Source organism: Platalea leucorodia (assembly GCF_965183815.1).
Source record: "Platalea leucorodia genome assembly, chromosome: W".
Taxonomy (NCBI): domain Eukaryota; kingdom Metazoa; phylum Chordata; class Aves; order Pelecaniformes; family Threskiornithidae; genus Platalea; species Platalea leucorodia.
In genome coordinates this window covers 16,310,855-16,337,419 of record NC_138859.1, presented here as the reverse complement: position 1 = coordinate 16,337,419, position 26,565 = coordinate 16,310,855, and the positions used below count along the sequence as shown (strand labels likewise).

The window sequence follows — 26,565 nt, the reverse complement described above, 5'->3', positions numbered from 1 at the left end:
TCCAGGCAGGGGTGGGTGCACGGGGAGAAGCAGAGCCCCATATCCACAGCATCCAGCCAGCCTGGCGATGGCTGTGAGGAGATCCGAGCCTGTACCAATGGGGCCCATCCTGGCAGTGGCTGGTTGTATGGGGGAGTTGGACCCATGACCCCATATGAGGTGGGGCTGGATATATGGGGAGATCAGATCCCCATGCCCTTGGCCCATCCGCTCAGGGACTGGGTGCTATGGGGAGAGAGTCCCACATCTACAAGGTGCATCCAGGCAGGGCCCAGAGTAGGGGAGGTTGAGTACTGTGTCCATGGGGTGTGTCCAAGCCGTGCACCGGGAGCTCAGGGTCCCATAGCCCATGCAGGCATGCACAGAGATGGCAGCTCGGCACCCACGGACCCTCCACAGGGGCCGGGGCTGGTGCATGCGGACATCAGGGCGTGCGGGTTCCCTGCTGCCCGCCGGTGCTCCAGCAGGGCTCGGCGGTGGCGGGTCCCAAGGAGTTAAAAGGGCTGTCTCCGTCCCGCCGGTGCCAGTGCTCGGAGTGGCGGAGGCGCAGCTCCGGACCGCGGCGGGGGTTGGGGCTTCGCCGCGCCGCTGCCGGGCCATGAGCTCCGCGCGCTCCGCCGCGCCGCCAGCCCCGCGCCGCCGCCGCTAGCAATGCCCGGCGGGGGGCGCAGCGGCGCCCCGGCCGGGGATGTGAATGGCGCTGGGTGTGTTCGGCGGGACCGACATGGAGTGGGAGAAGCTGCTGCGGCGGCCCGGGGAGAGCGAGGGGGAGGCTGCGGGGCCCTGGCCGGGCTGCGGGAGGCTGCGGCCCTCCTCGTACCGGGCGCTGCGCAGCGCTGTCTCCACCCTGGCGCGCATCGACGACTTCTACTGCGAGAAAATCGGGGCCGGCTTCTTCTCCGAGGTCTTCAAGGTGTGCGGGGCAGGAGCGGGAATGGCGGTCCCCGAGGCATCCCGGCGGATTTGGGCATCCCCCGGGGAGCGCGGCTCCCACGCAGCCCTGGCCAGGCCCTCGTGGAGTGCGGGGGGGTTTGGGCCTCCAGCCCCGGCAGCTGGGCGAGGTTGGGGGGGGGGGGGGGGGGCGAGGCGGTGCCGTGCGGCGAGGACCTGGGGTGCCGGGGAGCCCCGTCCCCGCCGGGGGTGTCGTTCCTCCATCCCTCCGTACAAGGGGAGGGGAGCGTCGGTTTTGTTTACAGCCCGGGAAGGCTGAGCGCTCCGAAGCGATGCGGCGTGGGTCGCAGCGGGGCCGCGTGGGGGGGGCGGGGCGCCGGTGGGGTGGGGGGCAGCCCAGCCCCGGGGACCCCTGTCAAAAGCCTGGAGCCCCGACTCCGCCAGGCCTAGGGTGTGCCTGTGGCAGGGGATGCAGGCAGTGTTTGCAGCCGGTCCGAGGTGGTTTCCAGCGTTGTTGGGCCTGCTCCAGCCTGCGCTGGGCAGATAGATGTGTGGGGCGCCTCACGGGAGCCTCCTGAAGGTGACTGGGTCTGGGAGAGGGGTGTGATGCTGTAGAGCAGTGCGGGGGCTGGCCCCCAGCTGGGACCCCAGAGGCACCTTTGTCCCCTGTCCTCTCTGGGACTGCCGGAGCAGGGATGCCCGTGTGTGGCCCGCACCCTGGTTAGGGGTGCATGGGTGCTGATGGGGAGCTCAGGGTCCCGACAGTGCAGCAGAGGTGTGTGGTGGTGGTACCCTGCCAGCCCACATGCTACTGCTGGGGCACGAGGGGCTGTGCCCTGCCCCGCTGTCGCTCCCTGTCCGAGGGGAGGTATGTGCATGTGTTGTTTTTGTCCTTGGCATTGCTCAAGGTGCTGCAAACCATCGGGCAAGTATTGAAGCTGTGCTTCTAGTGGCTTTGTCCCCCTCAAAGAGCAGCTTTGGGCTGGGCAGGACCCCCACCACCTCCCACCACAGTCGCTGAGGTCCCAGGCAGCGCTGTGCTGTGTCCCCTGTGTGGGACCATGCTCCCATGTGCAGCATGGCTGGGCAGCTGTGTCCTGGCAGGAACCTGGAGCCCCTTCCCAGCCCTGGTGCCGTTCCCCACTCAGCAAGGAGACCCCGAGACCCAGCTCCTCTGCAGCCATGGGAGAGGTGTCCTCTGAGGGGCTGTGGCAGGCATGCAGAGGGGTCCCTCTCCTCCGTGCTCCCTCCTGCCCCTGCGGAGCTGTGGCCTCTGCTGGCCGGGTTCCTGCTATTGATCTCTGGCTTGGAGCTTGCAGCAGCACCTTGGAGCAGAGGGAGGCATTTAATAATGATGTCCGGCATGGATACGGCTCTTTAATAACGGATGCTCCCATGTCTTGGCCAGGCCACGGTCTCTCCTTACCTCACTGTTTCTGCTTCCCCAGGCCCTGCAGGAGCCACAAAATGCTCCTTCTCCCACCCATTGTTCATGTTCTTGTGGGGCCACTTGCATGTAGGATTTGGGGGAGCAGTGGAGCTTGGGGGGTGGGAGCGGGATCAGGTGGCAGGAGCTGACGTGTGTGCATGCCGGAGAGGCAGGGGCAGGAGGGGGCCAGATGGGGCTTTGTGCTCATGTAGTGGGTTGAGTCCAAGATCTCAGCAAGATGGAGGGGCAGGCCTGGGATCTGAGCTGGGGTTTGGCTGCCTGAGCTTGTGAGGAGGATGTAGCTTGGCAGGGCAGCGCAGGACCCGTTTTCCTCCCACCTCCCTTGTTCCTGCTGTGCTTTCCATGGCCATGGGCACTTGCGGCTCCCTCCTCCATGTGGCTGCTGGGTCCTGCCTCATTCCAGCCTTAGTGGGCATGGGGGACAGGGAGGGGACCTGGACATCTGTGTCCCTACCCAGGTAGCTCAGCTCTGGTGCACAGCCGAGCCAGGGCCAGGCGGGGTGCTGGGGTACCAGCATTAAAGCCAAAGGGCTCAGCATCTGAGCCCTGGTGTCCCAAGCTCGCCCCTGGGTTGAGCCTTAGCCCGCTCCAGCCAAGCACTTCTCTTGGGAAGGCTGTCCAGAGTGGACAGGAGACATCAGTGATGGAAAGCTGCCCTTTTCCATGGGGGTTGTTCCCTGCCAATCCCCCGCTGTGCTGTAGAGCTGGGCTGTTTCCCTCTGGAGCAGCTGGTTCCCATTGCCTTTCCCTGCACGATTTCAGAGGTACCAGACCCACCCATTTTCTTGGGTACATGGACACTGCAGCAAGCTGCCTCTCCATCTCCGATAGACTGAGCAGATTGAGCCAGGTGTGTTTGTGCCAGACATTTTCTCTAGCCCTTAAACCACTGTTGCATCTCTTCCCCAAATCCATCTCTTACTTTCCTGTGTGCGGTCTGCAGCAGACGCGGGGGCTGTGGGCAGTATCCTAGCTTCGCTCTCCCAGGGGCTGTATCGAGAAGTCTTCGCTTATCCAGCTCTGCCCCTTATGCCCCGCTGTCACACATCCTCCCAGAGACACCGCTTCCCAGGGCGCAGCCCCTCAGTGTGCTCATCCCAGTGCCCTATTTCCATGGTGCAGGGGCGGGATTAGCAGCTCCCTGCGCTGCTGCCCACCCATCTCTGCTCACTTCCTAGCCAACTTTTGAGATTTTGCATTTACTCCCAATTTACCAGTGCAACTAATGACACAACTCCCTCCCTCTTATCTGCTGCTCTTCATCAGCGGACCTTGCCTTGTTTTACAAAGGAGGGTGGGGCAGCGTGACAGCACGAATGGGGAAACTAAGGCAGCTGGGGAGGAAGTGAATTTGCTGAGGTCAGCCAGCCGCGATGAGGCCGGGAGCAGCCCTGGCCCCGCTGTCACCACTCGGGAGCCCTGGCACTGGAAATGCATTGTGCTGACTAGCCCAGGATCCACTGGCATCTCTCCTGCGCTGTCACGGGGTGTGCTCCGGGCTTGCCAGTGAGGGCTGGCGATGCCCTGCCACCACAGTGCGACGCCAGCACTGACCTGGCTCCTGCTGTGCCCACAGTGCCGCTCCTGAGAGTACAGGAGGTGAGGGCTACTGATGCTCGAGTGTTTGTCGGGAGCAGGTGCTATGGGCCCTGCTCCTTTCGCTTCCCTGGAGGAAGTCTGTCTTAACTGATTCTGCTTTTTCTGTGATGAGCAGGTTTTCCAGTCCTGCCTAGTAAAAGACCTGTTGCGCTACTGGGATTCCCATGAGCTCAGATGCAGCCATTGCGGGCGGCTCTGGGATTACCAGTGGTGTTGCTAGCTCCCTTACCTGCCCTCCTGTTTTTCCCCACTGGGCTCCCCAGGGGTGAGGGGTGCAAGATGATGTCCCTGCGTGACTGTGCCTTGCCTGCACTGAGCTGGGGCAAGAGGACGTGTGCTGAGTAGGGCGATATGTGAGTCTGGCCCTGGTGCAGGGGGGGCTGGCTGCTGAGACCCCCGGGGGGGGGGGAGTGGCAGGTGGGGGGGTTGGCCTGTGTCTAGACCTAAGTGCAGGCTGCGGGGAGGGAGCAGGCCGTCTGCTCGCTCTGATTAGCATGCTCTTTAAATAAGACTCTAATTCTGCTGTTAAAAGAGCTCAGATCCCTTGTGCCCAGGCTGGGGCCACAGCCAGCCCCATCCCATCCCCCAGCCCTGCATGCTGGCAACAGATGGGATGGGGACCGACACGCTGCAGCACCCCGGCTCGGTTGCGATACCCCCACGAGGCGCCCGACGGAGGGGCCGTGCAGAGTGCTGGGGGGCATCGGCGAGGGGCGAGGGCTCGCTTGGCTCCTGGGTGGGGGCCGGCGGCTTTGCCCCTCCCCCCGCACCCCGGCGCGGCTGCCCGGCTGAACTCAGCTCCGGAGAATGCGCTGGGATTCCTGGGCACCATGCCAGAGCGTGGAGAGGCGAGGGGGAATGCGGTCCTGCCCAGGGAGGCTCTGCTGCCCGTTCCCTTCCCCGGACGGCGGCAGGGAAGGAAACCCCCTTAGCACGGGGCTGTGTCCCGCCTGGGGTCGTGGCTTGCTCCCTCCTCTGCTACGTCTGCTTCCGGAGCAGGGTGGCCGGGGCGCTGGGCTGGTGCTAGCACCTGGCCGGACTGGGTAAACTGGCCAGCGCATGTGTTACCGCAAACCTGTCCAAAAACTTTCTAACACCAATTTGGCATTTAGAAAGCAGTCATTCTTTATTGCAGTACTGGATGCATGGGGGATATCTTCACCTAACGTGCATACCGTCAAACAAAACTACAGCATATTTATCAGGTTACATGATTAGTATAAACCCGCCTAAATTTACACTTATTGGTTAGTGATTAACATTTCATACACTATTGGTTTACTGTATTTAAATTAGCCTCGCTTGCTATGTAAATTAGCACGCATGCTCCTTTCAGGTGTGGGGGGACAAGTCTTTTCAGTCCTGAATTGAGTCGGTGGTCACGATCTCCCCTCGCCGCATTTACCTTTCACCCAGTTTCTGCAGTTCTATCAAACTTCAGGCTTCTCTGGCCACTGTCCGGTCTTTGGTGCCAAGATGTTCCCTTTTATCAGCTTGTTAGCTCTTCTTCAAGGCTAGAGCTGTTAGTTTTCCACAGTTCGTTACTTATACAAACACTTTCCTATCTTTTAGCTCCCTTCCAAATTCCTTTCCCAAGGCACAAGTGGTTAGTAGTTTTGCTAATTGGAAAATTACTGTTTCTGCTTAGCTTTAGAAACTATTTACAACAGCATGTCGGTTTGCGTGGTACATTCTGCATATGCATGCACCATGTGTGCGCTATGTGTGGGTGCATGCAGTGACTGTGAGCACTCTACATCTATGTACATGATACCCCAGCTAGGGTATCACATGTGGGAGGCCGCAGGGAGCCCAGGGGAGTGTAACCCCTTCCCTGCCGACCCGGGCAGGGGCTGGCCTTGAGCCACAGAGCGTGCAGGGGAGACGGCAGGACGGTGCCTCACAAACGAGCTCAGGGCGCTGGACACCCTTGAGGAGGCCATGCTCTGTGTGCGTGGGGCTGGGGCTGTCCTGGGAGCCCCTGGAGCCCTCCCTGCCCCTGGGGACGGAGTCCTGGAGCAGGGCGCCAGGGCAGCGCTGTGCCGGCTGGGGGCTCCTGGGGTCCCTGGGAGAAATCCCAGGGAAGGGACTTTTACCAGACCTTCCCTCCCCCAAGCTGCCTCTCCTCCAGGATTAAGGCGTTAGACATCATACAGCTGTACTTGGACCTGACCCAGCCTATTGCAATGGCAGGAGGCTTATTAATGAGGAATTAAGCCGCTGGAACATCCCAGCTATGTGGGACTGAGCCGATGCCCGCTGGGAGCTGTTCCCTGATGCAGGGACACTGCTGCTGGCGGGGACCCGGCCAGCCCCACAGTGCATGGTCACCAAGTGCCAGCACTGTACGTGCCGCCTGGCATTCCCATCGTGGGCATGTGGCGCTGGAGATTCACCGCCTGCAGCCATCCTGGTGGGGCTGAGCCTGCCTGCACCATTGAGCCAGGTTCTGGCGCCTGGCAGCTGCCGTTGCTAGCCAAACCAATTGAGCCAGTCCTGCCAGCCCCACACAGCATGGGAAGGCAGCGCTGCCACTGGGCGAGCCAGGTCAGGAGCGCTGGGCTTTGCTGGGCAGCACCCAGCACTGGGGGCTTGGCGGGGCTGAGGGGTCCTGCTGGCTTCATCTGCGGGGACAGCAGTGGGGTGCTCCCGGGCAGGTTCTGGCCTGGGCTGGGGCTCTGCAGGGAGCTGGAGGGGCCAAGGGAGACCCTGCCCACCCTGCTTTGGCTAGGCAGGTCCCCTCCTTAAAGCATGCACAGCCACTGGGGCCAGTCTGGGAGCCCCGTTTCTGTGACTGGTGCTGCCTCCAGCTGCCCCGCGTGCAGGGATGGGGCAGAGGGAAAGCAGGGATGGTGGAGATGGTGTGGGGGTGCCCCTTGCCCCGTCCACTGGTGCAGGTGTGGGCCTGGGGATGGGACTGACAGTGGTGCCAAGTGCTGCAAGTGATGGGGTGGGGTGAGCTGGATGGTGGGCATAGGGAGGACCTGGGGTGCCATTAGATGGGGCGCCCTGGGTGCGCACAGGGCTGGAAGAGTGTGCTCCCTGCATCAGGGACTGCACCGTCGCCCTGGGACAGGGTCTCCCCGAGCCCAGGCACTTTGTCCGGTGCTCAGTGAGGAAGAGGCAGGCCGGGGGTCCCAGCAGGCTGGCTGGAGCTGGTTGGGAGGTGACGCAGGTGTAACCAGAGTGGGGTGCCCATGGGCAGGTGGCTGCTGAATTATTCAGAGCCTCTCCATGAACTTAATGAGCTGGTGGTGGCATGGAGGGGTTGGCCGGGCTATTGCCTCTCGCTTCCACTCTGCCTGGGGCTGGTTTGGCCTTGGTGCATCCAGACATGAAGAAGGATCGTCATAAAGACCTAATTTCCCCCCAGGCCCTTTGGTGGCAGGGAGCTGTTGCCCATCCCCTGGGTATTGGGCACTGGACAGGTCCCCATCTCAGCGTGCATCCCAGGATGCTCCCTGAAGCGATGCCTGCTGTGGGGTGGGAAGAGAGCCCTGGAGGGCCCAGCACATTAGCCTCCCCCTGCTGTGACGGGGACAGGGGCCAAGCTGAGAGCAGGATGGGGGGCACTGAGGACCCTGCCTCTAGCCAGCCCTCTGTGTTTTGCCTGGGGAGGCGATCCCTGGGGCGTGGGGGTGTGGGGCGGGCCAGGGGCTGGCACCAGCATAGCAGCTTCAACCAGCATCGACTAAAAAGGAGAAGAGCAGGGAGCTGACAGCAGCGCCTAGGAATGCCTGCACCTCCATGCATGGCTTGATGTGTGCCAGGACGCAGCTGGGACCTGTCAGGGTGTCTTCCCCCTCAGTTGCTGCTCCGGGAGGGTCCCATCCCACCACCAATGCCTGCTCAGGAGGGGACCCCCAGCACCAGCTCAGCCCCCTGACATGGTGCTGAGGCAGGGGATCCCGTGTCTGTCCCTCGCCCTGCACTCGCCAGGGACTGCCAGAGGACAGGGGTGTCCGTGCTTGGCTGCACTCCCAGCTGCCGTTCCTGGCGGGGGGCCAGGCCCCCAGCTCACATGGCAGTGTCGGGTTGGGGACGGCTAAATATACAGCCTTGTTTGAGCGCCATGGCCCATGGGGCTGGGGTCATGTGCCAGGGCAGTGTTGGCCACCCCCGGGCCTGGTTCGGGGGCAATGTGCCCCTTCTGTCCTCCACCCCATGCTGGTGGGGTCTAGCTGGGTGATACTGACCTGAAAAAGCTCTCCCTGGTGCACCCCAATCCTGCACCTGCCTGTCTTTGCAGCAGGGTTAGGGTCACAGCTTGCAGGAGCTGCCATTGCTTCTCTGGGTGGGCTGAGCAGTGTAGTGTGGTGGAGGGAGCGCGACAAGCAGGATGCCCTGGGGAGGATGGGGTTGTGCGTCGTCAGCATTGGGGGTCCTTGGGGTGCTGCTGTGCTGGGAGAGCCCCCCACTAACCCTAGCAGTCCCTGAGGTGCCCCATGCCTTGGACGTGTGGGGTGCTTAGCTCCAACCTCTAGGGCTGGGGGTGGGCACCAGGTGCAGGCTGGCATCTGGGGGGGTCTGTGGAGACACGGGGCTCAGCCACCCCTGTACTCCCCTCCAGGTGCAGCACCGCCAGTCTGGACAGATCATGGTGCTGAAGATGAACAAGCTGACCAGCAACCGGAGCAACATGCTGCGGGAGGTGCAGCTGATGAACCGCCTCTCGCACCCCAACATCCTCAGGTAGGACCTGCTCCCCCACTGCCATCCCCAGTCGGAGCTGCTACTGGGGCTGGGCAAGCTCCTAGGGCTGGGCCCCACCACAGCCATCTTCAGGTCCCCTCTGTCTCACAGGTTCATGGGGGTGTGTGTGCACCAAGGACAGCTGCACGCGCTGACGGAGGTGAGAGTGGGGTGACAGCCATGAGTCTTGGGGATCCTGTGGGCAGGGCCTGGGGAGGGGACAGCAATGGCTATGGGGACACTTTCTCAGCCAGTGGTATGTGTGCAGGGCAAGGTATGCTGGGGGGCTGTGCCATGAGGTGGTTGGAAGATGCGTTGGGGTGAGAGATGGGGATCCAGCTTTATGGGGGGGGGCAGTGATGCAGTGGCCTGGCTCTTCCCATCAGTACATCAACGGTGGGAATCTAGAGCAGCTGCTGGACAGCCCTGTGCCCCTCTCCTGGTCCATGCGTGTCAAGCTGGCCCTCGACATCGCCCGTGGCCTGCACTACCTGCACTCCAAGGGCATTTTCCACCGTGACCTCACCTCCAAGGTACAGGGCATTTTCGCTGCCCTCGTTGTCCCACACACACATTGCTGCCTGGGCACAGCTGGCCGAGGAGCAGGAGGCTGCGCTGTGCCCAGGGCATCCCAGGAGCAGTGGCTGACGAGGCAGGGCTGGCACGGGTGGTGTGACAGGAGTCCTCCTGTGCCCCCAGAACTGCTTGGTGCGCTGCGAGGCCAATGGCTACACGGCTGTGGTGGGTGACTTCGGCTTGGCAGAGAAGATCCCCATCTACAGGTGCGTGGGCAGCATCCACCCATCCATCTTTGGAGTGGGGGGTTTACAGCCCACTTGGAGCAGGAGCTGGGGAGGGATGGACTTTGGGGTGCAGCTAGAAGGGCAGGGATTAGGAACAGTGGGGGTGGTCCTCATCGGTGGGGACTCATTGGACAGATGGACACATTTGGGGCTGGCTAGGAGGGGATGGAGAAAGGGATGGTGTGGGTGGGGAGATATGAGTTCGTGGGGTGCATGGAGGAGGGTTGGCCCAGGAAGGGAGATGGAGATGGTGATTCGGGCTGCCCCAGCAGGAGGATGGGAGGTGGGACAGGGGCAGGGGCCTGCAGGCAGCCCCTGACGTCCCGCCACATCCCCCAGCGAGGGCAGCGAGAAGGAGCCGCTGGCCGTGGTGGGCTCCCCATACTGGATGGCGCCTGAGGTGCTGCGAGGGGAGATCTACAACGAGAAGGTAATGCGCTGTGGCTGCTGTGTGCGGGGCTTTATCCAGGCTTGTGCCACTGGCGGTTTGAAGGATTTGCAGCCCTGGGGGCAGTCAGGCACACAGAGGGAAGGAACTGGGCATCCCTCAGGAGCAAGGTTGCAGGGCCCCCGGTGTGGCTTCATGGGGAGGAGGGGGGCTATGGGTTTACAGAAGGGTGGGCATGTCACCTTGGGGCTGCAGGGCCACCCCCCCAGTGACTCCCTACTCTCTGCAGGCTGATGTGTTCGCGTACGGCATCATCCTGTGCGAGACCATTGCTCGCGTCCCCGCTGACCCCGACTACCTGCCCCGCACCGAGGTGACTCCTGGGATGGGGAGGGAGGGCAGCAGGCAGCGGCACCGCGGCTGGGGCCACTTCACCGAACTAGGGGGACCATCCTCCTGCGCAGGGCAGAGCCCCATGTGCAGGAACTGCCCCATGTCTCGGGGCAGGGGTGCTGTGTCCCAAATGTCTCCTGGCAGCAGGTGCTGATGCCCAGGGAGGGATGCTCTCTAATGATAACTTATCCTCGGAGCCCAGAGTCAGCCCGGGTGGGAGAAGGGGACGGTTGAATTCAGGCAGAGAGCAGGAGGGATCTGTGTCCCAGCATCCCCCAGCCTTGACCCAACTTGGGGTGCTGCCAGGTCTGCAGCCCTGGGTGACATGCAGTCAGTGCAGCAGGTGGGGGAGGCCAGGCCACCCTGGGTCCCCTGGGCTATGTGGTGCCCCAGGGGACCTGGCCTCACTCTTCCTCCTTTCCCTGGCGCAGGGTTTTGGCCTGGACGTCACCACTTTCCGTACCATGGTGGGAACTGACTGCCCAGCGGCCTTCCTCCAGCTCGCTTTCCACTGCTGCAGTGTGAGCCTCCCATCTCTGCTGCCAGGGCAGCTGGGCAGGACAGGCAGCCTTGCCTGCACAGGGGGAGAGGCAGGGAGCTGCCTTTGCTGGGCAGGGTGCCCTGGGGTGCTGGGGGGGGCTGCAGATCTCACAGGGAACCCCTCCTGCCCGCAGATGGAGCCCACCTCCCGCCCCTCATTCCTGGAAATCACACAGTGCCTGGAGGGCATCCTGCAGCACCAGCCGGGTGCCGAGGGCACTGGGGCCACCCTCTTCAGCGGCAGAGAGAGCCTGCCCGTTCCTGGGACGGCGGCCATGCTCAATGGTACGTGGGCACCCCGAGGGCAGGCCATAGGGGTGTGCAAGGAGGGGGGCTGTGGGGTGTCCCATCCTACCCCGGCAGCCATCAGGGAAGGGGTTGCACGAGTTCTGCAGGATGGAGTCGATTGCTGTTTCCCCCCCCCGGGGTGCGCCTCTGGGTTGTTGGGTGCCTGGCACCCCATGGCACCCTGTGCCAGTAGCTGCTGGCAGCTGGTAACCCGCTCCTGTGCCTGTGCCCAGGGGTAGGCGGGAGGGCAGCCAGCCACGCTGAGCAGTTGCCCCTGCACGAGCTGGGGACACAGCACCTGCAGCCGGACCAGTGCCTGTCCTGCAGCCAGTCCGACATGTTCCCCCCCAAATTGCCCACCCTACTGCGGCCGCTGGAGCCTTACAGCAGGGCCAGGACCAAGGAGCCGCTGCCCCGCGTCAACCCCTTCTCCCAACGTGAGGACCTGAAGGGAGGGAAGATCAAGCTCTTCGACACGCCAAGCAAGTCGGTCATCTCGCTCACCTTTGACCTGCCGCCCCCTGCCCCGCTCCAGCTCAGCACCCCCGTAACACCTGAGCCCACTGTGGAGGTGCAGTGTGACTTCTTGGCCCCTGCTGCCACCCCCTGCAAGTGCTACTCACTGCCTGACTCCCCTGAGCTGCCCCACCAAGGGGGCCTGGCGCTGGACGTAGGGTCCCCCCATCCCACCGGCAACCCCCAGCCACCTGCCCTCCTCCTCCCTCTGGCTTGGGGACAAGCCTCTACCCCCATCCCCGGGGCAGAGGAGTGGATGGACTGCGGCCCCGACAGGCCCGAGCTGCCGCAGCCCCCTCCGCCACCCCCCAACAGCAACTTCATCCGCACAGCAGCCTCGGGTGCCCAAACCTGGCAGCCAGAGCCGCGAGCCCCCAACGGGCTCCTCTTCAACAACAACCACGTGGCGGTGAGCAAACCCCTGGCTTGGGGCAGCGGGCTGGAGCGCGGCTTCTCTGAGCTCAGCATCCCCTGCACAGCAGCGCTGGAGCAGATGGAGCGCACAGCCATGCTGACCGGGCATGGCTCCGGCACTGTGCTGGAGCAGAACGAGGTGCTGCCCTGCCCCGACTGCTGCCTAGGTCCCTTCAGCTTCAGCTTGGCCTCCATCTGCCACCGGCTGACACCCAACCCGCCCCACTACCAGAACCTCAACTGCGAGGCCAAGAGCCTCCTCTGCCATGACCGGGGCTGCCACCAGAAAGCCCCAGGGCCAGTGCTGGCAGAGCCCAGCTTGAAGCTGCCAGAGGCATAGTCCTAGTGCTGGGGACCCCTGGGGAGCAGGGCTGCATCTGGCCGCCCCTCGGACCCCCTCACGGATGCAGCACTGGGCAGGTGCAGGAGCCTGGTGCATCCCTGCAGTCTGTCCTCGCTTGCTCAGCACTTGGTAGCTGTGGTGCCCCGTGCCGTGGCCACCATGATGCTGCTCAGGCGCCCCTCCTGCCAGGATCGTCCTCAGAGGTCTGCAGGGAGCCCCAGGGGTGGGCTGGGTCCCTGCCAGGGACTGAAGTGCAATAACACCCCTGCCCCGGGCACACTCCAGCACTGCCCTGGGCAGCAGGGCTGGTCCCCCGCAGGGCCCCCAGGGCTCAAGCCCTGGATGCGGGACCCCCCCTTCCCCAAGGGCTCACCCCTCCGCAGGCTCTTGCCAAGGGGTGTGCAATGAGCTAGGAGCCCCCCGTGGCCCCCCCAGGCCAGGGGGTGAGTGCGGCTGGGCTGGGGGCAGAGGGGTCAGTGTGCGTATGTGTGTGTTGGGGGACCCTGTGGGGCTGGTGGGTGTCCCCATGCTTCCTCACAAGCATGGGGAGCACACCCAGTCCCTGACATGGGGAAAGGCGTGCAGGGGACTGGGAAAGGGGCAATACCCATGGGGCAGTGCCCAGGGAGGATTGCCAGTGCTGGGGTTGCCCCCTGCCTGCCCAATGATGAGGGCTGATTGCTGAGCCGTCACAGTGCCCTGTGTCCTCCTGGCACGGGGTCAGGAGCGGGGTGCTGGCAGAGGGGCTGGGGTGCCATCCTGCCCAACGACCCACCCCAGAGCCTCCCAGATGGCTGGGGGGGAAGGGGCCAGTGGACAGCATGGCCGGGCTGCCCGGCCCCTGGCAAGGGTGGGAACCGGCTTTCCTCCCCTCCACACAATGCACTGGTGAATGCAAAACTCTTGTGTTTTATATTATTATTAATAATAATTCCTAGTAATATATACCCAGCTTATTTAAAAGTGTTCAATAAAACCTGAATGTCCCAGCAACCCGGGCTGCTGCTTCTGTCTCTCAGATGCATGTTGGATGGGGAGGGGAGCCCCACCCCAGAAGGTGGCACAGGCTTGCCCAGGGCTTCTGGGGTCCCCTCTTGGGGACCATGAGCCAGCCTGGCTCAGCCCCAGGTCTTAATGCCCCCAAATTGACCATTTCTGTTGAAATTGCTTCAGTCAAATTCCCATTTATTATTTAGGTTCATTGGGTTCGTGCCCTTGAGTCCATGTTTGTGGTGGTACACAAGAAAGCAAAGAGCAGACAAGCTGTGTCTCTTTATTGTTACAAAGTGGGTTCAGCCAGCGGACAAGACAGTGACACGTGCCACCTCCAAAACACCTGCCTTTAACACCCTTTTGCTCTTCAAGCAAGCTAATTCACATAGCAATTAATCAACTATATATGGCATGCACAACCCCATAATAAACTGAGAACATCTTCACCTGGTTGAACATTACTTCCTCTGCTCTTGCCTGGCTGCAGTGTTACATTAGGGCTATTTTGCTTAATCTTTGCACGTGCACGTGTGTAGTAACTATTTAAAGTCCTGATGATTTGTCTTGCAAAGCATCTGTCCGCTGCAAGTGCCAGAGTTGCTTTTGCTTTTGAAAGGCACTGTCACATAGTACAATCCTAAAGGTCACTGCTCTACTTCCTAATTAGCAAAAACACCTCAACTGCCAGCACAGGCACCGGCCAGTTCAGGTGCAGCTTCTCTCCTTTGCCAAGGCTGTTGCTTGCTGGGTTGCCTGAAAGCTGGGGCCAAGCTGCTCCTGGGATGGGGCCAGGCAGAAAGTCCCTGCCATGGGGAGGGGACCTGGCCAGGTGTGGGGCTGTGCCATCCCCTGCTCCCACATCCTTGCATCCCTGCACCACAGCTCGCTCCATGCTGGGGCTGTTGCACAGCTGCAGTGCTGAGCATCAGAGCTCGCTCCACTCTGCAGCCATGGTGCGCCAGCCCCTGTGCTCAGGAAGACCCTGTACCCTGTGCAGGTGTGGGGCTGAGCTGTGGGTCCCATACCACTCTGCTGAAGCATGTCAGCTGGGGGGAAACAGTCACTGCCACCGCCACCGAGCATCACTGTGGCCAGGGGAGCATGCAGGAAGGACCTGGGTGGCCCCTGGGCAGGGGTCTGCAAGAGGGAAGGGGATGGGACATCCCAGGCAGGGGTTCAGCAAGGCTGAAACAGAGGCAGCATGGGGTGCGGGTGCTGCAAAGGAAGGCAGAGGGTGAGGGTGAGGTGCTGCCCAGCCTCCCCTGCATGCAGTGAGACTGGGAAGGCAGCTTGCAAAGGGGTTTCCCCATCTTGCCCCTTTGCTGCCCCACAGCTTGGGGGGGGGGGTTGTCTCTTGAGCTACCGCAGACCAGGGGCTGCTGTGGCAGCAAAGGGATGGAGGCAGGCTCCATCCAGCATGGGATGTGCCTGCATCCTTCTCCCTTTCCTGCCAAGCCAGGGGTCAACATGCCTCACGCAGAGGCTCAAGCTCCCTGCTTTCCTCCACGCACACCCCATGGGCCCCACGCACCCCAGGGCACGGCAGAGCCTGGCATGGGCACACTCACCGCAGCGGTGCCAGGGCCAGCAGCCATCGTCATATGAAAGGGGAGCTTGGCCCTGCCGCCTTCTCGCAGGTCCAGAGGTGCAGGTCATCAGGACCGGCGCACTGGGTGGGTTTGATGTTCCCGCGGCTTATTATGGCACAGGACCCATTCAACTTTGACTGCCATGGCCTGGATGGAGAAATGGCACATCAGGGGGCTGCCACCGCACTATCCACTATCCCCTGCTGAGGGCTGTAGGCAGCCTGGGCCACCTACAGGTTCCCTCTTGCATGCTCGCTGGGCAGGGGTTGAATGCTGCAAAGGGGGGATCCCCCAGTCCTCCCCTACTGATTTTACAGGCTGAAGCCTCAGCCGATGTCCCTGTCCTCCCTCGGGCAGGCTGAGAAACCCCTCTGCCTGAGGTTTGCATTACTTATGACTCCCTTTAGCCTCCCCCCTGCTTGAATCTCAGCCTTGCAGCTGGGGGATATTTCATCCCTGCAGCACCCGGTGGTGGGGAGAGCCCAGTCCTCCCCGAGGGCACGTGGATGGCTGGAGGAGCTGCCCATCCGGCAGCTGCAGTGCTGCTCTGGGCTGTGGGGCTGAGGATGGAGGAGCAGGCAGCGAGCAGGGGCTGGGTACCCAGCACCCAGGCCAGATGATAGGTCTGTTCCTCCTCACTGCTCTCAGGCACCGCAAGAGGAAGTGGTGGCGAGCCGGGGAGAGGGTGCACATGGCGGGGAGGAGCCCAGGACCCTCTGTGGGCGGGAAGGCTTGATTTCCCCTCGAGGAGGGATCGGGGTGGCACGTGGATGAAGGGGGCTAGGGTGACCCTTCTCACTGCTTCCTGCTTGTGCAAGCTCTGCACATGCCCCCCCCCCCCCCAGGCTTGACTGTCCTTTTGCATGGCCTTCGAGCATCTCATCACACTGCTGCACCTGCCTCCCTTCGGCCTCAGCTGCTTTGATGCTCTTTGTTGCCCAGTTCTTGGGACTGGGTACTATTGGGATTTAAAATGCTACCTAAAGACATGCTGGAGGAGACGGGGTTTTGGCAAGAGGCTGTGCCACCAGGTACCTTTCATAAAGGGAACCGTCCATCCAGAACCAGGCATCTGAGACCCCCTCGCCTTCCGGGTCCCCTTCCTCCAGCCAGCCGTAGTCGTACCAGGGGAAGCTGCTCTTCTGCAGCCCGATCCAGTATGGGATGTCTGCATTCTTCAGGAAGGTCTGAGGAAGGGGAAAAAGGGCCTTTTCATGGCTTTTCCACAGCATCTATGGACTGCAGTGTCTGCAGGGGGTAGCCGTCTCCCCAAGGAGCCCCTGGGGCCAGAGCTCCATGGGGCAGGACAGCTGAGCAGCCCCAGTGCCCCGCTCCAGCCTGGGCAGCATCCAGGGGTGCCAGAGCCTCTCCATCCCACATCCACCACCAGCCATGTGCTCCAGTGATCGGCCTTGCACCCTCCAATGTTTTGGCAGGGTAGGGGTCCCCAGAGCGGTGCTGGCCTACCTGGGGAGCCCAGGGCTGGATGCACCAGCTCCTGCCCTTGGCTCCCCCAGCACCCTACCGGCACAGTCCAGCGACTCCAGGATTTGGTGACCAGGAGCTGAGAATATTTCTTCTCACACTCGTCTCTGCTGTCCTCCCATGTCTTCTTCTCCGATGAGATGAAGAGGCACTTGCCCCTGTACAGCAGCCAGCCTGAGGGGCAGCAGTCTGGGGGCAGGGGCACAGCTCAGGTGCTTGCTCAGCCACAGATGCCTGGGGGGGCCCAGCCTGGACCAGGAACAGCCCCCACATCTCCCCAGCAGACATCGCAGGCTCAACCTCTGCTCCAGGCATAGCTTCATCCTTTGGACCACCCCGTCCCCACCACATGGCCAAAAAGCCAGTGCCCATGCCTTGGCACTGCATCTGCTGAGGGGTTGCTGGGGTCCCCTGGGGCACCCCATCCCTGGTCCACCATTGCCCTACCTATAGCCACGCAGGAGCGCAGGATGGCCACAGTGCTCTCACTGTTGTTGAGCTTCCCCTGCACCTCCTGCATCTCCTTCTCCATCTTCCCCAGGACACCCATGATGCGCGCCAGCTCGGCATCCCGGCTCCCCAGCTCCAGCCGGCTGCTGTTGCCTTCCTGCCATGCTCGCTGTAGCTCCGCTCTGGCCCACGCCAGCTCCAGCTGCATCTGCTCCAGGCTCTGCTCCCGCGCACTCACCTCCTGCGAGAGGTGGCCCGACTCGGCCGCATGCTCGCGGGAGGCATCCTGCAGGCTGCGGGTGACCTGCCAGTCTGGGGGCAGTCTGGATGAGCTGGGGCATGGGGATGGGACAGCCCAAGCAGAGGGACACAGGACTGACCCTGCTCAAGGGGTAGTGTGGGCATGGCTGGGTTGGGCAAGGCAGGGAGGTGTCCATGCTGGATGGGAAAGGATGGGAAAGACAGCACAGGGAAGTGTATGATCCTGGGCAGGATCTGGCAGGGGAGAGCAGGGCAAGGCAGGGCAGGGTGTAGGAGCAGACAGAGAAGGGCAGGGACAGGGAGAGTGCAGCAATATGAGGCTGGGCAAGGCCTGGAAGGGAAGGGAAAGGAGCAGAAAGGGAGAACAAGGTGGGGAAGATGGGTGATGGGAAGCAAAGGAGGCACCCATGACATGCTAGGGATACAGGACAGTGTGGGGCAGATGGGGCAGAGGGACCTAGCCCCAAGCAATGTGTGTGGGCATCCCTCTATTCACCCACTTATTCACCCGCAGCCCACCCTAGCCCAGCTGCCTGCCTCTCCCTGTGCTGCCCAGCCACCCCCAGCCCTGACAGCACCCACCCCCCTGACTCACAGGAAGCCCCCAGGGCCGCAGTGGCCACCAGCAGAAGCAGGCAGGTTGCCAGCAGTCCCACAGGGATGCACCACCACCGGGACCAGCACCCTGCAAGACACAACCAACCACGGGCATCACCTGCTGCTACCTCCAACTGGAAACCAGGAAACCCTTGGCAGCCCCCAGACCTCCCGCCTGCAGGCAGCAGAATGGCAGTGTGATGGCACAGGTGGCACGATGTAGGCACTTCCTCTCTTCAAGGATGGGAGTGAGAGCACCCTGAAACACCACCCACTACCCGTGCCAGGACCTCCCCGAGTCCCCTGGGCTCCAGCCGGGCACTCACCTGGGCTGGGCTGGGCCCTGTCCCCATCCTGCCCCACTGGCGCCAGCTGCACATTCTCATAGGGGCTCTCTGCCTCATCCATGCCAAGGGCTGTTGGAGGAAGGCAGGGGAGGGTGGCTGAGTCCATGGGGCTGGGCATGGTGGGGGCATCAGGAGCGTTCCCACGGGCTCTCACCTGCCTCCAGTGCCTGGCTGGCCGCGCTCTGGACCCTCATCACCTTGGCAAACCTCAGGTCAGCATAAACCATGCTCTGGGCCATGTGGGCAAGCGCTGGGCAAGCCCTAAGCCCTGCTGCCTCCCACCCTGCCTTTGGGATGCCTTTCGGAGATGGTCCTGCTCCCCTGTGATTGCGCCGTCTCTTGGAGGTGCAAAGGAGAAGTGCGGCCAGTGTCTGCAGAAGCAGAAGTTTGCTCTGAGCTGTAGCAGATGGGACCAGCGAGGCATGGCTGCGGGGACCAGCACCCTCTCATTGGTCCGTCCCCTCCCACGCTCTGAAACTGCTCATGGTGCCTCCAGGCACGCAACAGGTCCAGGGCAGCGCAGTCTGAGGTCAGGGCACTGACAGAGCAAGGATGGACCCAAATCCCTGGGCCAGGGGAGAGCTGGAGGAGAGCAGGGCCATCCTGGACACAGGAATACATTGCCCTGGGGCCAGCCCCGTGGAGGGCTGAAGGTCTCTGCGGATGCAGATTTCCCCTCCCAGACTCTGGGAATGGGAATTTCCCCATGATGTAGTTTGTGCCACTGCCTCTCATCCTCTCCCTGGTCCCCTCCTAGAAGACCCCGGCTCCGGCATCGCTCCAAACTCCCACCAGAGAGTTGCAGAGAGCAATGACACCCACTTTGCCTTCCCTTCCCCAGACCACAACCCCAGCACTCACAGCATCTCCTCCTTGGTCCCAACCTCCAGCCCCTCATCATCTCAGAGGCCTCTACTGAACCACATCCAGAGAAAGGCACGTTTCGGAGAGGGCCACTGAGCTGGGGACCAGCTGAACATAGCTGGACACAGCCAGTTCCTGGGACAGGACTGGAGGCATGCAGGGGTGCTGGTTGAGCACAGCATTGAAAGACTGCTCTCCATCATCTCTACAAGAGTAGAAGTACTTCATGACTGGAGAAAGGCAAAAATCATGGCTAACTTCAAAGAGGGCAAGAAGGAGGTTTGGAAAGATAAAGGTTGAGCAGCTTCCACCCAATCCCCAGAAAAGAGATGGGGTACGACCTGGGCACATGATGGTCCAGGTCCATGGAGGACATGGTGGTGGCTGGGGGGAGCCAGGCAGGATTTACCAAGGACAAGTGGTGCCTGCCCAACCTGCCTGCTGCCATGGAAGCACTGGGCTGGGGATGAGGGGAGAGCAATGGGGACCATTTATTGTGACCCTTCAAGGTCTGGGACATGGTTTCCCATGGTCTCCTCACTGGCAGAGTGGGGAGATGTGGCCAGGAGAAGGGGAGAAGAGCAAGAGCTCAAGCTGCAACATGGAAACTCCTTTTAGGCATTAGGGCAAACATTTCTGCACAACAACAATGCTCAAACCCCGGAGCAGAGCACAGAGAGGGGGAACCTCCATCCTGGATAGGGCCAGTCCCAGAGCAACCTGTTCCCATGTCGAAGTTGGCCCCTCTCTCCCCTGTCCCAGTGATTTGGGTCAGTTCTTGGTACACTGAGCCCTGCAGCTCTGCCACGGCCCGGCCCAGTGCCCCAACCCCAAGCTGCACCACCCCACTGTGGTCCTAGGGGACCCTGAGTGGTTTCGGGCCGTGGAGATGGACAGGATGGCAGCACTGGGGCCAATGGCAGGCTGCCGGTCCCCACAGCTGTGCTTTCCTGCGCCCATCTTCTGCACTTCACAGCAAACCTGCTTCTGCAGAATCCGGCTGCACTTCTCCTTTGTAGCCCTGAAAGAGGGGGTGACTGCGGCAGAGCAGGAGCCATCGGGACGGTCAGGGCAGCCCAGGGCATGGCCTATAGCATGGTCTATGAGGACCTGAGATCTGCCACGGCTCCACTGCTCACTGCCCCCGCCTGCCCCGCAGCGCCCTCTGAGGCCTAGAGCCCCTACGAGAACGTGCAGTTGGAGCCCGTGCCTGTGGCAACCAGCCCAGGTGAGAGCCCAGCTGCGACCGCCACCATGGGGAAGATGGGTTGGGGGGGGTCACCGGGCAGCGGCAGGCGGGATTCAGGGTGATGCCCATGGCTGCCCATCTCTTGCAGGGCGCTGGCCCCGGTGGCGGCACATCCCTGCAGGGCTGCTGGCAGCCAGCCTGCTGCTGCTGGTGGCCACTGTGGCCCTGGGGGCTTGCTGTGAGTGGGGGCAGGGGCAGCGGGGTGGCAGGCAGCTGGGCAGGGGGCGGAGGAGCTCGCCAAGCCACTTTCCATCATTTATCAGCAGTCCTGGTCAACCAGGGAGGTCCCAGATGACTGGAAGCTAGCAAATGTGATGCCCCTCTACAAGAAGGGTCAGAAGGAGGATCCGGGGAACTACAGGCCTGTCAGCCTGACCTCGGTGCCGGGAAAGGTCATGGAGCAGATCATCTTGAGTGCCATTACGCAGCACGTGAGGGACAACCGGGGAATCAGGCCCAGCCAGCATGGGTTCACGAAGGGAAGGTCCTGCTTGACTAACCTGATCTCCTTCTATGACAAGGTGACCCGCTTAGTGGATGAGGGGAAGGCTGTGGATGTTGTCTACTTGGACTTTAGTAAGGCCTTTGACACTGTCTCCCACAGCATTCTCCTGGAGAAGCTGGCTGCTCACGGCTTGGATGGGTGCACTCTGCGCTGGGTTAAAAACTGGCTGGACGGCCGAGCCCAGAGAGTGGTGGTGAATGGAGTCAAATCCAGTTGGCGGCCGGTCACGAGTGGTGTTCCCCAGGGCTCAGAACTGGGGCCGGTCCTGTTCAATATCTTTACTGATGATCTGGATGAGGGGATTGAGTGCACCCTCAGGGAGTTTGCAGATGACACCAAGTTGGGTGGAAGTGTCGATCTGCTGGAGGGTAGGAAGGCCCTGCAGAGGGATCTGGACAGGCTGGATTGTTGGGCTGGGGCCAACTGCATGAGATTCAACAAGGCTAAGTGCCGAGTCCTGCACTTGGGTCACAACAACCCCATGCAACGCTACAGGCTTGGGGAGGAGTGGCTGGAGAGCTGCCTGGCAGAAAAGGACCTGGGGGTGTTGGCTGACAGCCGCCTGAACATGAGCCAGCAGTGTGCTCAGGTGGCCAAGAGGGCCAATGGCATCCTGGCTTGTATCAGGAATAGTGTGGCCAGCAGGACCAGGGAGGTGATAGTGCCCCTGTACTCGGCATTGGTGAGGCCGCACCTCGAGTACTGTGTTCAGTTTTGGGCCCCTCACTACAAGAAGGACATTGAGGTGCTGGAGCGTGTCCAAAGAAGGGCAAGGAAGCTGGTGAAGGGTCTAGAGCACAAGTCTTATGAGGAGCAGCTGAGGGAGCTGGAGTTGTTTAGTCTGGAGAAGAGGAGGCTGAGGGGAGACCTTATTGCTCTCTCCAACTACCTGAAAGGAGGTTGTAGTGAGGCGGGGGTCAGTCTCTTTGCCCAAGTAGCAAGCGATAGGACAAGAGGAAATGGCCTCAAGCTGCGCCAGGGGAAGTTTAGATTGGATGTTAGGAAAACTCTCTTGACCGAAAGGGTAATCAGGCACTGGAACAGGCTGCCCAGGGAAGTGGTTGAGTCTCCATCCCTGGAGGTATTTAAAGGACAGATAGATGTGGCACTTAGGGACATGGTTTAGTGGTGGACTTTGCAGTGCTAGGTTAACGGTTGGACTTGATGATCTTAAGGGTCTTTTCCAACCTTAACGATTCTATGATTCTATGATTCTATGATTGGTTCGCCCACTGTGCAAAAACAGCCTCTGGGAAGATAAACTGCTCCTGCTGTTCTTACCATTTTCCCTGGATCTGTGAGCAGCCCCCAAATCTGAGCAGCCCACCCAAGTCCCTCTTTCCTCTCCTGGTCCAGGGGTTGATTCTGAGACCCCCTCTCCATCACAGGACTGAGGGACAGGAGCTGGGGGTGCACAGCAAAGACACCCTTCCCCTCCTGCACAGCCACATCCCTGCGCACCATTGCCTCAACCACATTACAAAGCTCTGGGGAGACAGGTTGGGAAAGATGTCTGCATTTTAAAACAAGACTTATGGAAAAGAGACTGTATTTCTGTGTTTCACACCCATGCTTACATCCCCTGCCCTTGCCCTCGCCCTCGCCCTCCAGCCCTGGCTCCCATGACCCAGGGAGGGGATGCCGGTACCGAGCCCTGCTCACCTCTGCTGCCTTCCTCTGAGGTTGGTGACCATGTGCTGGTTTGGGAGGTGCCTCTTGCACCTTGTGAAGCTGGGTATGATGGTGCCGTTGTTGTCTCCAAGCTGTCCCCCTCGGGGAGTACTTTGGTTTTACTGTCTGCCCCTTGCCTCTGTCACTGGCTCCTGTCCTGCTCTTTCTCCTCCCTCTATCACCTGCCCTCGGCCACAGCCTGTCCTAGGGTTGAGCTTTGTTCTTCTGGTCAAAGAGCCTTGATCCTGGGAGGAAGATGAAGCATGTCCTCCTGGGCATGCAATGGTCCAGGGAGAACATGGTGGTGGCTGGGGGGAGCCAGGCAGGATTTACCAAGGGCAAGTGGCACCTGCCCAACCTGCCTGCCTGCTGCCATGGGAGCACTGGGCTGGGGATGAGGGGAGAGCAATGGGGGCCATTTATTGTGACCCTTCAAGGTCTGGGACATGGTTTCCCATGGTGTCCTCGCTGTCAGAGTGGGGAGATGTGGCCAGGAGAAGGGGAGAAGGTGGGTGGAAACCTGGATGGTGGGACAGCTGCAGGGGGGTGTCAGCAGTGCCCTGTCCAGCTGGCAACATCCCTGCAGGGTCAGTCCTGGGGCCAATGCTCCTTGAAGCCTTCACCGGTGCCCTGGATGATGGGATGGGGATGGCCTCAGCCAGCTGAGGGGCAATACCAACCTGGGCAGTGGTGGGTATATTGGAGAGCAGGACTGATGTTCAGAGGGGCCTGGAGAAATCAGCTGATGGGAGCCTGCTGATGTTGGATGGGAAAAGGGTGAGTCCTTGTATTAGGTTTGCGTGGCAAAGTTTTGGTAGCGGAGGGGCTACAGGGGTGTCTTCTGTGAGAAGATGCCAGAAGCTTCCCCCATGTCTGATAGAGCCAGTTCCAGACGGCTCCAAGATGGACCCACCACTGGCCAAAGCTGAGCCAATCAGTGACATTGGTAGCGCCTTTGTGATAACGTATTTAAGAAGGGGAAAAAAAATCTGCACAACAGCAACTGCAGCCAGAGAGAGGAGTGAAACTATGTGAGAGAAACAACCCTGCAGACACCAAGGTCAGTGAAGAAGGAGGGGGAGAAGGTGCTCCAGGCACCAGAGCAGAGATTCCCCTGCAGCCCATGGTGAAGCAGGTTGTCCCCCTGCAGCCTATGGAGGTCCACAGTGGAGCAGATATCCACCTGCAGCCTGTGGAGGACCCCACACTAGAGCAGGTGGATGCGCCTGAAGGAGGCTGTGACCCTGTGGAGAGGAGCCCACGCTGGAGCAGGTCTTCTGGCAGGACTTGTGGCCCTGCAGGAGACCTATGCTGGAGCAGTCTGTTCCTGAAGGACTGCACCCTGTGGAAAAAAACCCATGCTGGAGCAGTTCGTGAAGAACTGCAGCCCATGGGAAGGATGCATGTTGGAGAAGTTCATGGAGGATTGCCTCCTGTGGGTGGGACCCCACGCTGGAGCAGGGGAAGAGCATGAGGAGGAAGGAGTGGCAGAGACATGTGATGAACTGACCGCAACCCCCATTCCCCATCCCCCTGTGCCGCTCAGGGAGAGGAGGTAGAGAATTTGGGAGAAAAGTTGAGCCTGGGAAAAAGGGAGGGGTGGGGGGAAGGTGTTTCAAGATTTTTTTCTTATTTCTCATTATCCTACTCTGATTTGATTGATAATAAATTAAATTAATTTCACTGAGTTGAGTCTGTTTTGCCCGTGGCAGTAATTGCTGAGTGACCTCCCTGTCCTTATCTCAACTCACGAGCCTTTCGTTATATTTTCTCTCCCCTATCCAGCTGAGGAGGGGGAGTGACAGAGCGGCTTGGTGGGCACCTGGCAGCCAGCCAAGATCAACCCACCACAGTCCTGCAGCTGGGAAGGAGAAACCCCATGCATCAGGATGGGCGAGCAAGCAGCCATGCTGAATGGGCCTGGGGGACCTGCGAACCAGAGTCTGGACAGGAATCAACAGTGTCGTCGTGGTGACAGAGCCCAATGACACTGTGGGCCATGGTGGCTGGAGCTCAGACCTCCAGGGGAAGGGAGCCTGCTCCTCTGCGGGCACTGGGGAGACCACGTCTGGGCTCCCCAGGAGAAGCCAGACACAGCAAGTCCTTGTTTCAAACAATAGCTGAGATTGCAGGAGCTCTCCTGTAATCCTGTTCCAGCCTCTCGGCCTTGCCATGCTGTGGCCTGCCTCCACCGGCCTCCTTCCACACCTCCTCTCTCACGAGCTGCCCAAGTCCAGCTTAGCAAAGTGGTTCCCACCTCCCTCATCGACCCCCTGGCAGCTCAGGGCTCGCTGGTCCCACCATGGTCTTAGGGATCTTTCCCCTGTGGTGGCAGGGCTCTCCCCTTTCCCCCATGTTCCCAAGCCTCCTCAGTGCTCCCCCATCTCTCCCACTGTTTTAAGGCTCCTCACTGTACCCCCATTTCCTCTCATGGCTTCAGGACACCCTCATTTGCCTCCCATGATCTTGGGGATCTTTGCTGCACCCTCAAATCCCCCATGGCCTCAGGGCTCCCTTATTCACCCCTCCCCCCATGGTCTCAGGGTTCTTCACTGCACCCCTTTTTCCCCCATGGTCTCAGGGATCCTCATTGCACCCCCATTTCCTCCACAGTCTCAGGGCTTCCTCATTTGCTCCCCATGATCTCAGGGCTCCCCAGCACTCCCCCATCTCCCCCATGGTCTTAGGGCTTCCCAGCAGTTTCTCATGCTGATGGCACCACTGCCTGTACCTTCCCTGGGAAAGGCCCAGCCCAAAGCCCTGGGCAGGTGATGGAGGCAGGACAAAGGGCAGGACAAGAGCTGTCAATGCTGAGGGAACAGCCAAGGGACAGGCAGTAAATCCACAGGACTCCCTGAAGAGGACAGGTCAGGGACACCAATGGCACTGTCATCCCCCAGCTCCAAAAAGATGCAAATGGCACATCCCGCACCAGTGCACCACCGACAGCCTCAGGGGAGCATGGCAGGCGAGAGCTGGGCTCCGCACTGGAGTCCTGGGTCACTGCAAGCTGTGCTGGCCAGGGCACGCAGGGACACGCGCCTGGGTCTGGAGGGCTGGTGCAAGGTGGTATAAGTGTATGCGTGAGTGTGAGAGGGCAATAAGGTCTGTTTTCCATGAGCCTTGCTTTAAAATACAGACACCCTTTCCCAGCACTTTGCAGTGAGGTTGAGGCAATGCGTGCACAGGGGAGAGGGTCTCGGGTGCACCTCCAGCTCCTGTCCCCGAGTCCTGTGATGGAGCAGGGTGGCAGCACAGTCACTCCTTGACCAGGAGAGGAGGGAGTGTCTTTGGTGTGCTACTCAGCTTTGGGGGCTGCTCACAGATCCACTGATACTTTCTCCTGCATTTTGTACTCTCTATTTTCCCATTAGCTGATAGCCCGTGGTCTGCAGAACAGGCGTACCTAGGAGAGAGGGCACATCTCAGCAGCAACAGCATCCCCACCATGGACACCTCTTTCCGCAGCAGCTGGATAAGTGCACTCTCCGCTGGCTAAATGGCTGAGCCCAGAGAGTGGTGGTGAATGGAGTCAAATCCAGTTGGCGTCCGGTCACGAGCGATGTTCCCCAGGGCTCAGTACTGGGGCCGGTCCTGTTCAATATCTTTACTGATGATCTGGATGAGGGGATTGAGTGCACCCTCAGGGAGTTTGCAGATGACACCAAGTTGGGTGGAAGTGTCGATCTGCTGGAGGGTAGGAAGGCCCTGCAGAGGGATCTGGACAGGCTGGATTGTTGGGCCGGGGCCAAGTGCATGAGATTCAACAAGGCTAAGTGCCGAGTCCTGCACTTCGGTCACAACACCACCATGCAGCGCTACAGGCTTGGGGAGGAGTGGCTGGAGAGCTGCCTGGCTGAAAAGGACCTGGGGGTGTTGGTTGACAGCCGCCTGAACATGAGCCAGCAGTGTGCTCAGGTGGCCAAGAGGGCCAATGGCATCCTGGCTTGTATCAGGAATAGTGTGGCCAGCAGGACCAGGGAGGTGATAGTGCCCCTGTACTCGGCACTGGTGATGCCGCACCTCAAATACTGTCTTCAGTTTTGGGCCCCTCACTACAAGAAGGACATTGAGGTGCTAGAGCGTGTCCAAAGAAGGGCAAGGAAGCTGGTGAAGGGTCTGGAGCACAAGTCTTATGAGGAGCGGCTGAGGGAGCTGGGGTTGTTTAGTCTGGAGAAGAGGAGGCTGAGGGGAGACCTTATTGCTCTCTACAACTACCTGAAAGGAGGTTGTAGCA

General features: G+C 60.9%; 2 protein-coding genes across 2 annotated transcripts; one reads left to right on the top strand and one right to left on the bottom strand.

Moving 5' to 3' along the window:
- Window positions 1-694: 694 nt before the first annotated feature.
- Window positions 695-12,314, top strand: LOC309601606 (dual specificity testis-specific protein kinase 1-like; the record flags this gene model as incomplete). The annotated part of the gene is made up of 10 exons (XM_082334708.1): window positions 695-913; window positions 8,511-8,632; window positions 8,744-8,792; window positions 9,019-9,165; window positions 9,332-9,414; window positions 9,775-9,865; window positions 10,113-10,196; window positions 10,648-10,737; window positions 10,891-11,041; window positions 11,278-12,314. The coding sequence occupies 10 exons, from the start codon at window positions 695-697 to the stop codon at window positions 12,312-12,314; spliced, it is 2,073 nt and encodes a 690-aa protein (XP_082190834.1).
- Window positions 12,315-14,907: 2,593 nt separating this feature from the next.
- Window positions 14,908-18,278, bottom strand: LOC309601681 (B-cell differentiation antigen CD72-like; the record flags this gene model as incomplete). The annotated part of the gene is made up of 7 exons (XM_082334847.1): window positions 14,908-15,046; window positions 15,935-16,086; window positions 16,425-16,573; window positions 16,832-17,146; window positions 17,691-17,780; window positions 18,019-18,108; window positions 18,194-18,278. The coding sequence occupies 7 exons, from the start codon at window positions 18,276-18,278 to the stop codon at window positions 14,908-14,910; spliced, it is 1,020 nt and encodes a 339-aa protein (XP_082190973.1).
- Between the last annotated feature and the right edge of the window lie 8,287 nt (window positions 18,279-26,565).